The 12669-nt window shown below is 44.3% G+C and overlaps 1 protein-coding gene across 2 annotated transcripts in view; it reads left to right on the top strand.

Annotated features, from left to right (window-relative positions):
- The window catches only part of KIF26B (kinesin family member 26B), a 446195-nt gene that overhangs the window by 279252 nt on the left and 154274 nt on the right, over positions 1-12669 (top strand). The window contains exon 1 of one of the 2 annotated variants that reach the window (XM_072732822.1): positions 2461-2882. The exons of the other annotated variant lie outside the window; for it this stretch is intronic. Coding sequence (XP_072588923.1) covers positions 2860-2882 — 23 coding nt within the window. The 5' untranslated portion in view covers positions 2461-2859. Of the gene's footprint in view, positions 1-2460; positions 2883-12669 lie in introns of those variants that run through there. 2 annotated transcript variants of the gene reach the window in all.

Genomic DNA, 12669 nt, shown 5'->3' with positions numbered 1-12669 from the left:
GGCTGGATGCAGTGCTTGATCCCACGACCTTGAGATCAGGACAGGAGCTGAAACCAAGAGTTAGATGCTCACCTGACTGTACCACCCTGGCATCCCCATTCACTAGTGTGAATGATTTCTAACTTTAATTTATAATTCCTCCAAGCCAAGTAAATGGGTTTTTTTTATTCCTGCTAATTTTGGTGGTCCTTCTTCTCCAGGAGGGTTAATACATACTCTTCTCCCACTACAAACAGCCCATTTCTACTTGGGACATCTCTTTGCCAACTGTGGGTTTTAAATGTGAAAGCTTTGTGAGCCTCAGAAACATCAGTTTATCAGAAGTCTCCTCCACGGTATTGCACATCTGGTTCACTTCACTCTCATATTTTTTCTTCTTGTCCTATTAACCTCCTTTTTAAGTTAACTCTTTGCAATTTTTTTTCCTATTCATTCTCCACTAAGTCCTCACTTAGTGAAATCCCAGATGTTATGACCTAGTGAAAATTTCTTCTTTATTGTTATGTGTATCGTGCGTACAAAATATTATATGAACTGTAGTCAGATGCTCAGTTTGAAGACAAATAAGAAAGCAAACATCTATGTATCAGCCACCTAGGTTTAGAAATACTCTTATGACATATTTAGCCATTTAACTAATGCACATTTATTGAGTGTCTGCTTTGCATCCAGACTTTGGGAACATATAGGATGACTGAGAGATCATGTAATTGACATGAAACAGCACATCAACATCTAATAGGGAAGAAAGATTGGCCAATCAGTAATTGCAACATATAAAGGTATTTGCAGGAGGGGATACAGACAAGATTGGAACCCATACCTACACCTGGGAGAGTTGGAAAGGCTACTAAAAGGGTGAGACTTTGGACTCAATTTTCAAAGCAACCCAAATGGCTTGCTTATCTATCTATCTATTTATTAGAGAGGTGTAAAGGGGGGTAGAGGGGGAGGGAGAGAGAGAATCTCAAGCAGACTCCACACTCAGTGTGGAACCCAACCTGGGGAGTGATTTCACCACCCTGAGATCATGGCCTGAGCCCAAATCAAGAGCTAGTTGCTTAACTGAGCACCCCCCCTCCCCAGGTGCCCTGCCTTTGGACTGGGTGTTTCAGGGATGATTTGTCTGAAGAGGAGAATTCTTGGCAAAGGCAACAACATATGTAGTCTCAGGGCTTGGAAAGTGGCCAGTCCTTCTATCAGCTCCCACTTGGCTTCTGTGATCCCTCCCTCCTGGTGGCACCACCACTGCTCTGGCCCTATGGTATTCTCACAGGTGTTCCATTAGCATCTCTACTCACTTTGTTTAGTCTTTCATTCATTCATCTGCTCACCCATCACTGTCGAAGAAATAAGCCTTTGGAAACTTCAGCCTGCATCAGAATCACCTGTGGAGCTTGTTAAAAGGCAGATTCTGGCCCCTACAGGCTCAGTCATCATCTTTGGGGTGGGGTTGGGGGAATCTACATTGTGGACACGCTGTCACCAGGTATGTCCAGCACAGGTGGTCAGGATCACATTTAGAGAAATACAGTGAATGGGTCCATTTAATGGAGAAGGGAGGGTTGCAGAGAACATGAGGAATCAGTGGTAGACGGTCTTGTGCTGTCCACAGTCATGGTCACCCCTCCGGTGTGTGCTGAGACTTTCTTGCCTCTACCTTTCTGCCTCAGCTCCCCTTTGCTGCCTTTGCTGTCACTTCTTTCTCCCCCCAGGCCACCACCTGTTCCCTTGCTGTCGCAGAGCTCCCCCACCCCCATGTGTTTCATGTCCCTGCTCTATGCTATCTCCCTCCTCCCAGGACATGATCTCTGCCTTGGCTCTGCCCAGCGTCCAGGCTGCGCTGCCACAAACAATGGGGTGGCATGCAAAGTGGACAGTCACTTTGAAAGCCTCCCCCCACCCTCACCTCTCTATTCTCTATTCTCTTCTCTTTGAGGGGTTTCCTGAGGCAAGGAGAAAGACACAGGGACACCTCCCTCCAGAATGAGGGAAGAAGCGATTGGAGATAACGGAGGCAAGGGGCGCTGGTTGTCTGATTTGCTTCCATTACCGAGAGCATTTGAATAGTTTGAAGACGTGTAAACTGTGAGCCTAGACGTTTTCACTGAAATATATGCATGGAGATATTATCCTCCTGGGGACATATGCCTGCATCTGTTTGTCTACAAGTATTTACTTGCAGAACCTTGGTTCCGTCGGCTTTGTCTGCACCAAATGGGCATAACTTGGATGTATAATTAAAGATTTTAAACACTTGATTTTGATCATCCGTTTTGCAGCTGCCGTGCTCAGAAAATGCCTAAGCTTCTGTGGGTTAATGGGAGTTCCAGCAAGTGTTTCTGTCTCTCCTGGTCTCTATTAGTAAAGCTCCTCTCTTCCCTGCCTCTCTGCCTCTCTCCCCCTCCCTCCCCGCCTGCCTCTGCTCTTCCCTCCCTCCCGCTCCGAGATAGCAGACAAGAGAGGAACTGGTGCAGCTTCCCCTGAGAAGCGTGCTTGCATGCGCGGATGGGCAGGATCCCGTGAGTTCCTCTGCCATCGATGCCGTGTGCTTGGAGGGAAATGCAATGTTGGAGCAGGGGCTGAGCTGGACTAGAAAGGTGGCTGGGAGCTTGGGGAGGCCCGGATCCTGGGTTAGCCTCAGGCTGGAATCACAGGAATGTTTCACCGGGGTCTGCCCTGAGCATTCCCAGACCCCCATGGATTTCAGAATTCCCCAGCCTTTTCTCCTTTACCTTCGCTCTATCTTACTTCCTCCTGAGATGGCCCCAGATCTGCAAGAGACATTTGCAAGGAGCTATTTACTAACAGATGTGAAGAAATGGATTCTGCACTTGATTATTTAGCCATGATTTATCAATGATGATGGATTGGAAAGCAGTGTAAGTAACAGCTGTCTCTGTTTCTGTAGTTAGATGGTCTGTTCTTCGTTGTTTTTTTTTTAACTTTAACTTTCTCAGTGAATTTCCTTTTGAGAAGAGTGAGAATAACATGTCTCAAGTATTCCAAAGAACTTGGGAGGGTCCAGATTGTAGGAGCTTTCTTCTTATTCTATTGACTTGCAGAATACTTACAGCTCTATCAGATGAGGCACACAAACTGATACAGAATCTACAAACATCCCCCTGAGGATGAGGCTGAAATGGGAAATAAATGAACCAGGTTTTTGAACTGACAATCATTGCTATAATCAGACTTATTCAGAGTTGCTAAAATATTTGACATTGGCTCACTGTGGAATCAAAGATGGAATTGAAATGTGTTCTCTTCGCAGGGTCATAAAAATGAAGTTAGCCTGTGGCTTTCAGAACAGGTTCTGGCTACATACGTATGAGACTGATCCCCCCACCCCCACCCCATGTTAAATGTCAACTCTATTTCCCTTCTATTTCAGCTTTTCTTGAGACAGAACACCTCCCCATTTTAGCATATAATGTCTGGCCACCCGAGAGTTGCAGGACACTGGCGATTTGCAAGCCAGTCTGTGCTAGTCAGAGTTTTCCATCTTTCTGACCTGGGGCTTGATTTAAGCACTTAAACTGCCCAGCCTTACAGGGGAAAAAAACCAGTAACTTGAAGACCAGAATCAGTTTATTTCACAGGAGAAGGGAATGGCTATCCGAAAGATTAGAAATTGAAATGAAAGAATATGATTTGCCTTTTCTTACGGGAAATAAGGTTAATTTGGTGTGGCAAGAGCAACTTCAGCTTTCCTTACTTGAAAACAGTATACTCCAGGAGACTTCTGAGGTCCTAAGTCACTTACATAAGAACATCAAAGTAGATTGCTGGTCTTTTTTTATGGCCGGTTGCAACTTTCTCTCTTATAGTCCGTGCGATAGTATCAATACAGAGATCTCTGCCTTCCTAAAACTTGCTGGGATCTGGAAGCGAGGTTTCTAACAGCGACACCATAAGGAGTTTTTCTGAGTAACCTTTGGCTTTCTCTCTCCATCCCATCCAGACTCTGGGCAGGGCTGCCGCCCCTCCCACCTGCCCATCCCCCTGCCTGTCTCCCAGCCTCCGTCCTTCCCCCTGGGTCTTGGAACATCATGAAAGACCCTTCTAAAGATTCCTTTCAGCGCACCCTGCCCAGCTCTGGACAGAGGCAGCACTGTAATGTAACACACAGGGCTGCCAAATTTGGAATTGAATGAGTTCTGTTGATTCCTGAATATGAAATCCGTTCTGTGAGCAATTGAATGAGATCATATCTCACAAACCTGACCCAAAGTATTCCTAACTTTATTGATTGGCATTTAACATCATCAAGGGTTATAGCGCTGAGCACCCGAGGGGACCAGCCTAAGACCAAACTAAATCCCCAAACTCTTCTCGGATTCCTGCTTGGGCAAATATACCTAGGGCCACGCCTTTTAAAATATGTCCTTTGTTATCAAGGGAAATCTGAGACAGAAAACACATGTTGGCAGGGTCACGTGAGTGCCTCTCCGCTCATGAAGTGGTTGTATCACAAGGGGAAATGCTTTCAATCTAGCGCCGTTTTGTTTTGGTTTTTTTTGTTCATACGGGTTCCGTCAGACTCACGCATCTGGAAGGGGTTTGGAAGGGAGTGAAAAAGCCAAGACAGAACATGCAGGGCAAAGGAAAATCACTAAAAAAGTCAGTTTTGAAAGGGAACAATTCTCTTACCCAATTCCAGTTCCCATCCTTGGTTTCAATTCCTGTGAAATCCACTCATGTTGTCCTCCTGCGTTCATGCAGACACAGATTCTTTCATTCTGCTTTTGGATTTCAAGCAAAGGAGGGAGATTGCTTCAGAACTATTTTTTAAGGCAATAAGAAACCATCTTTGAAGTTCCTGCTCACTTCAACAGAGCAAGCAACTCCCATCCCCTCCTGCTTTTCCTCCTCTACACCCCCCCCCACCCGCGCCTTGGAAGTATCCCTGGTGAGCAGCTCTGAATCCCCCAGGGATCTCATGTGTATCCTATTAGGGCAAGAAGACCAGCTGCCAAGAGCAGGTTTTGCTTGGAGGGTGGAGAATGCTTTTTACCAGTAAACGAGCAATGGGGCCAGATATGCTGATACCATACAGTCTTTGAGAGAGACAGCTGATTGGCATCAGTAAAACTGCTGAGCAATTAAAAAAAAATACTGCAGTCAAGGTGAGAAGAAGAAGAGAAAGAGGTGAGGTGCCTCTGAGGAGTGTCAGGCAAAGTTCTGTTACGCACCCAGAAGGTCTGAATTGATAATGCCAATGGTTAATAGATAGAAACTGATCAATACCTTGCAGATGGAATGGAGCTTTCATTTTGGCCGATGTTTTGTGCAAAGCTTGCTCAGGAGCAACTGCCAGTTTTCTCAGTCTGGGCTGCGAAGGTGTGTTCTCCCTACAAACCCCTCTTCCTTAGCCACTGGGTCCCATCTGAAAGTTAGGAGCTGGGGTGCCTGGGTGGCTCAGTTAGCTAAGCCTTTGGTTTGGGGCTCTGGTCCTGATCTCAGGGTCATGAGATAGAGCCTCATGCCAGGCTCAGCACTCAGTGTGGAGTCTTCTTGAAATTCTACTTCTCCTTCTGCCCCTCCTGCGCATTCTGTCTCTCCTCCCCCCCTCTCCAAATAAATAAGTCTTTAAAATAAATAAATAAATAAATAAATAAATAAATAAATAAATAAATAAATAAAAGTTGGGAGCTTATAAAAGGTTCCAAAAGCAAGCGTTGTCTTCAGATCTTCAGCTCCGAGGAGAAGTGCATCTATTAGGGTCATCACTTTTCTTAGGTTCTTGTGTTTGCCCTTTGTCTGTACTGACAGTCCGCAGTCTTATACCTTCAAGATCCCTCTCACCACGAGGTTCCTCCCAATTTCATCTGTACCACGAGGAACTGTCAGGTTCCTCGTGAATTTGGCTGCAGAGCCCAGACGTGTGTTGCACAGCACGCCTATCCTCAACCTCATCTTCCCACCTGTTCCCTTGGAAAGGCTGCAGGGAAGGCACCTGTCTTCAATAAATTTGGAAAAGAAATCTGACCCATTAAAAATGCCTCTGGAAATTTTCTTGATCTGAGGAAATCTTGCCTCCTCCGCCATAAACTTTCTCGTCATCTTTCTCCAGGAGCGGGTGGAAGAACCGCTATCAGACCCCCCTATATTCCGCAGAGCCAATAGTTAGAGTGCACACTTGAGCTACTGGTGGGTACATTTCTCAGCTTCTCTAAGCTTCTGTTCTTGGCATCAGCAAAATGCACAAAATCTTACCGTGTGAGATTTTGCAAAAATCGAAATGTGACATGTGCTCAGCATGATGCCCTGCCATGTCCTTGTTGGTGATGTTGGTGACACTGTCCTCATGATCCTCTGTGCTTTCCACAGAGGGCCCCGATCCTACATGTTGGGGATTCTGGGGAAGACAGTGTGATAGACAGAAGGGGTGCTGGAGTAGGAGTTGAGACCTGGGTGTTTCTTCAGTCCCAGCCCTGTTAGTAACCACTTGTATGACCTTGAAAACATGCTCACTTCTTCCCCCATGTCCACGAATAGAAATGGTTCCACTTACCTTACTGGATTACTCCACCAAGATTCACACTGGCCCTCAACCCAGCATGTCCTCCTTCCATCCCCATCTTGGCTAATTCCTTCCTTCTCTTCCCTGATTCCATGCGCCTAGGTCAGGGTCCTTCCTCTACAAATCTGTGCTTCTGCATCTGTCACCCAAGGCTTCATCCCCACAAAGACATCATGGTGTGCTCGTCTGCCTCTCTTGCGAGACTGTAATCACCTTGACATGGACTGCTCCCTTCCCTCATCTTGAATGTCAAGACTAGGACCCTGCTCTGCAGATGTTTGCTGAATGAATGCATGAATGAAAGCAAGAAAGAATGTAGAACCTTTGCCCAGCCTCCACTGACTGTCTTGAGCGAAGATAAAATGAAAGACTGTGAAAGGCTTTGATGTGTGGAGAGTGCTGTGGTGGCCTTGAGCTTTAAATTTGTATGAGGCACCGTGTACTTTTAGTTCCAATATTTTAGGCAGGTTTTGGGGGCACTAAGAATCAAAACTTTTAGTGAACTGAAACAGTCATCTTGTACTGTCCTTGCAGTCTGGGTCCATCCTTTGTCACAGAAGCAGGACAGGCTTTATGTGGGCCAGAGGCTCTACTGTTGGAAAATCTGTTAGTGACAAAACATTTCATTCCAAAATGATAAGGCTCTGAAAGCCAGTGCCCCTGGGAGGGATCACTCTGTAACTTAACTGGGCCTGGGGTGAGCTGGTGATTGCTGATCCGTGCCTGAGAGGATGGGAAAGGAAAAGAGCTTTCTAAAGTCATAGGTGGGTGGGGAGACAAGGAGAAGAAGGTCCTGGAGTATTGAGGGTTCAGCTCACCCACTCCTTGGCCTCATCCTGGAGCAGCACAGTCCAGAAGGGTGCTAGCAAGGACTCTGGTGCCTGACACACCTGGGTTTGGATTCCAGCCTTGTATTTGGGTCTCTGCTGTGCATCATGAGCCCTCACAAGGGAGGTTACGGTTTTCCCTAGCAATGCTCGAACTCTGACCCATGATGAAACAAGCTCTTCCTTGGCATTAGGGTGGTTTTTCCTTTAGAAAATGTTCTTTGCAGAGGAGTGGGGGAAATGGCATGTCTGATAGAAATAGTCATTCCCAGTGGCCAGTGGAGAGCCACAGGATGGCCAGAGGGTGACTGAGGTCAAGTCCACGAGCAGGCTTTGTTCATAGACAACCTGTAAGGCTGTGTATATGAATTCTGCAGACATATATGAAAATGCTCATTGTGGCTATCTTTGCAGATCTATTATTCAGCTCTTCAGGTCCAGCCCAGCAATATAGAGGCTCTCAGATATCTCCACAAATGAGCCGCCCACTGCATCTTGACATGGGGCTGGAAATGTGGTGTGAGGTCATAAGCCTGCAAGGCCTTTCTATGCCCATTGGCTGCACGAAAGGGAAATTGAGGAATTCTGCAAAAGCCACAAATCTAAGATGTCAGCTCATAAATATGTAAACTCCTCTCTTAGGTAATAAGCTCCCTGACAGCCAAAACTGTCATTTGCACATTCTCGTCAGCTGAACGCAGAGTTCCAGTTGCCAGATTGTCCCTGGATGCTGGGACGCAGAGCTGGGGAGTGGGGAGGAGTGAGAAGGGGAAGCTGGGCTGATTGTTCCTTAAAGATCTCTGGCTGCTCTCCATGGCGCTGTCTCTGCCTCCACCCCACCATCAAGGGGGCTTTCTCTCTTGGTATTTTGATTACTAAGTGTAGGCAAAAATTGTGCTGTGTGGCACTTGCAATAGGAAAAGGATTGAATATGAATATGCAAATGGAGACTGGAAAAATTGTTGCCAGCATTTAGCTTTCAGCGACAGTGACTGAATCCGGACAGATTTCAATTTCTGTTGTATTATATTTAAAACTGTATAGGGAGCTTAACCAAAATCAACAGTTGCCTATATACCTAATTTAAAAATAGGCCTGCAGATAAAAATTAGGGCAGGAAGCAGATATTTGGTATGTAAACATGCTTTGAGCATCTGGTATGTTACAGGTACTTTGTAAGATTTGTGGGATTCGAAAGTGAATCAAAGAGCGGAATGCCTAAGTGCTTAAGATACAAATAAATTCTACTCTAATACTATTTTGATAAGCTCCCAAAGTAGCTCTATTAGCAAAATCCTACCAGAAATTATGGAAGAAAAGAATAAGTTCTCCTTTGGGTGGTGAGGAAGGACATGCCTTAGAAGTGGGTTTCAAGGGATGAGTAGGCAGGTGGCTGGAACAGGAGGGCATTTCAGACAGAGCAGTTGGCATGAGTCTCTGTTTATGCACAGAAGCATGAAAGCGCATGGGTGTATTGGAATTACATTCATATTGCATGATGATTAAAACTAAATACAGAGGATCCCTGGATGGCTCAGCAGTTTAGTGCCTGCCTTCAGCCCAGGGCATGATTCTGGAGTGCCGGGATCGAGTCCCACATCAGGCTTCCTGCATGGAGCCTGCTTCTCCTCTGTCTGTGTCTCTGCCTCTCTCTGTGTGTGTCTCTCATAAATAAAGAAAATCTTTAAAAAAAACCCCTAAATATAGTTGACACTGTACAGTGTGGAGCTTTGGAGGTATCGACATAATCTTCCATCCCTGTGCAGTTGAAAATCTGCATGTAACTTCAGGCTTCCCTAAAACATAACTACTAATAGCCTCCTGTTGACCAGAATACCAAGAACATAAACAGTCGATTAACACATATTTTGTATATGGTGTGTATTATATATACTGTATTCTTACAATAAAGTAAGTTAGAAGAAAATGTTATTAAGAAAATCATAAGGAAAAGAAAATACACTTACAGGGCTGTATTTATCGAAAAAAAAATTAACGACGTGTAAGTGGACCTGTGCAGTTTCAGCTGGTGTTCAAGGGCCCACTGCATTTTCCAGTAAATCACATTAGCTGGATGGTATAGTGAGGAAGATGAATAAATAGCTCTATCAGATAAGATGCAAAATCATGTCCTGCTTCCTTGCTGATGGAAAACAGTGGATCATTGATCAAGTACAGTGAGAGAACCTAAAACCCAGTGCTCAGAACTGTGGTTCTGTGACAGATTGGGTGGGTGGTCTGTCTTAGACTACTTGTCTACTCATGACTTCTGTATTTCCATTTGTGAACATCATGGTGGAAAGAGGAAAAAGCAATTTGGGAGAAAAGAGGAAACTGAGTCCAAACAACTTGATTTCCCTTGAAAAGTCAGAAGTCACTGGGAAACTCTCTAGTAAAAAGTGCAGGATCTTATAGTAACTTTCAGGTAATTTTTTTTTTAAGTATTTATTTTAGAAAGGTAATGCCCGCCAGCATTATGCTAACCCGTTACCTTTACTGAGGTGTACACTCAAAATTCATGATATTGAGAGATACTAATGAGCCTTCTAAAACATCAAAGAAGCATGGGATAATATTTTGGATGCTCATTAATAGTAAGCCAGGGCATCACAGTGTTAAAAAAGCAATAGCGTTTCCAAGCTGGAAGAGTCCTTGGGAGGTCATGTGTTTTCTGACTTTTAGATCCTTGAAGAGTGGTGTTCTGGGAGTAGAGACTGGGCTAAAGTCCGGGAGCACAGCTGGTGACAACTACCATGCTCTCTCATACAGTCATTCTTGGATCTGTTTGCACATTCATGTTTTCTATTCAACAAATGTTTATGAGGCCCTTGCAACATGTAGGATAAATATTTGCATGAGATACTGACAGTGCCCTTCAGGAGCTGCCAGTTTTGTAAGGAGGTAAGACATGTATGTGAATAATGTAGACGGCATTATTTTTAAAATACTATGAAAGGTCAGAAATGGAAAATTGTTTCCAAGTAAAATGGAAGAGTGGCCCCTAAAATAGAGAATTTGCTCTGCTAACAAGGACTTCCACAGTCACATTTTTTAATTTAAGATGTTTTGAGCATCTAACCGGAGAAAAAAGTTAAGGTAAAACTGAATGTTCAACTTAACCCATGTTTTTATTCTGGGGAAATGCAGTGCAGGATTAGAACTGAATTGTTGAAATTTGTTCTAATTGTCATTTGTTCATAGCCTAAAAACATACTATTCAAGTCCAAGAACGTTATTGATTTAATGACCTTGAAAATGTAATTTTGAAAATTATCTATTTAAAAAAAATCAAATATTTATCAGTTAGTTAATAAAAAATGTGAGCATCACCTAAAGGTTTCACTGTCATGGTGAGAACTACCCCAGGGATGGTCCAAGGAAATGCGGACTTTGAGCCCCCCCTGGAGGAATAAAAGGGAGCCCACCCCTGCAGGTCTGGCAGCAAATGGTTTCTCTTCTAAAGGCCAGAAATGGAAGAAAAAAAAAAAGTCATCAAATCAAATTGACTTTTGGAATTAACCTTATAAATCTGAAGTCTACAGTCTTCAACTCACAGAGAACTCACTAAAGATATTTCCTTCAACAGGCAACTTCAAAAACATCCATCCCTTGGTAGAACAAATGTTGGACACGGACTAATAATGATGTGGAAAAATAATTATAATGAAAACAACAATTATATTTGTTTCATGAACATAATAGCCTGCAAAGACCCATATTACACAGTATTTCATGGATTATCATTTAAGAAGTCAGCAAACCATAAAAACAAACAAAAAAAATCTGTTTATTCATTTGCTCATTCTACAAGTGTTTATGGAGTATCTACTATATACCAGGCACCATTCTTGGCAGTAAATAAAACAAACGAAAGCCTTTGCCCTTATGGCAAGGCTTACATTGGAGCAGGAGATATGAAGCATCAGCTCAGCCCACATGCCTTCCCTTGTGGACACCATAGGATGAGCAAGGGTGTGGGTATGAAGGCAGGGAATCGAAAACACTGGGGAATCAAAAACCTGAAGGCAGGGAATCAAAACACTGGGAGTCTCTCAGAAGGCTGGACTGTCCTGCACCCTTTGTTATTTTTTAAAGATTTTATTTATTTATTCTTGAGAGACAGAGAGAGAGGCAGAGAGATAGGCAGAAAGAGAAGCAGGCTCCATGCAGGGAGCCCGACGTGGGACTCAATCTTGGGACTCTAGGATCACACCCTGGGTTGAAGGCAGATGCTCAACCACTGAGCTACCCAGGCATCCCAGTCCTGCACTGTTTAAAAAGAAGTCTACAGAATCTTATTTTTGCCCTCATATAAGATAAGAAATAATCATCTTTCCCACAAATGATGAAGAACCTATTAATATACCTTGACAGTCTTGTTTTGGAAATATTTAGAAACTCAGATACATCCAAAAATTCACCCAAGCATAGCCTTGCAGAACCCCTGGGCTTGAGGAATCTGTAATGAAAAGTCACCTCCACCTAGACCATGTTTTCCAAACTCTTCCATTGATGGGAAGCATGGGAGGACCATAGGGCTCACCCTACTGGGAAGACCTATAGCCAGACTTTTGTCTTCAGGGTCAGTGATTTGGGGCTAATCCTCCATCTCACCATCCAGGTTTATGTAGTGTTGGGAACATAGCTGCAGGAAAGATGGATCTGGCTCCTGACTTTATGGTGTTTTCAGTCTTGGGAGGAAGATGCAAGGAATCACAGGCCAGTTGTAAGATGCAGTGCAGCAGGTGATACTTTTGGCCACTCCTCTTCACCAGGAGCCACCCTGACAGGTGCCTGGCTGGTATGAGAAACATGGTGGTGAGTTGTCTCAGCCTGTGTGCAGTACAGACCACTTATTTGTAGGGCATTAAGGAAAGCGATACTGTCTACACCCAATTTCAGTTGGGGGCCAGTTTAAACTGTGTTAGTTCGCTTAACACAGCATTTTGGCTTTGTATATGTATTTCTTTGGCACACCCGGTCTCTGAGTGCCCCCAGGACACTGCCCAAAGTGTGTTGGTGAGAGTGATAATTGGTTGTTCTGACCCTGATCATTCCTACATGAGGACACATTGTCAGAGTAAGTAATTGCCTCCAGCACACAAAGGCTGCAGACACTTGGTTGACAGAAGAATCTACTGGTTGGTCTTCAAGATTTTCCTAACATCCGGTTTAAGTAGGAAACCCCTGTTCATTGGCTCAGACTGAGAATGTCATTTTTCTCTCACCTTTCTTAGCCATCAATATGGCCCTCCCAGCCAACAACACAACCAAAACTCACATTCAAGATGCCTGGGACTGGGCAGCCTGGGTGGC

This window comes from Vulpes vulpes, chromosome 13 (assembly GCF_048418805.1).
Source record: "Vulpes vulpes isolate BD-2025 chromosome 13, VulVul3, whole genome shotgun sequence".
Taxonomy (NCBI): domain Eukaryota; kingdom Metazoa; phylum Chordata; class Mammalia; order Carnivora; family Canidae; genus Vulpes; species Vulpes vulpes.
The sequence above is the reverse complement of the archived record's forward strand: the minus strand, read 5'-3'. Positions and strand labels throughout refer to the sequence as shown.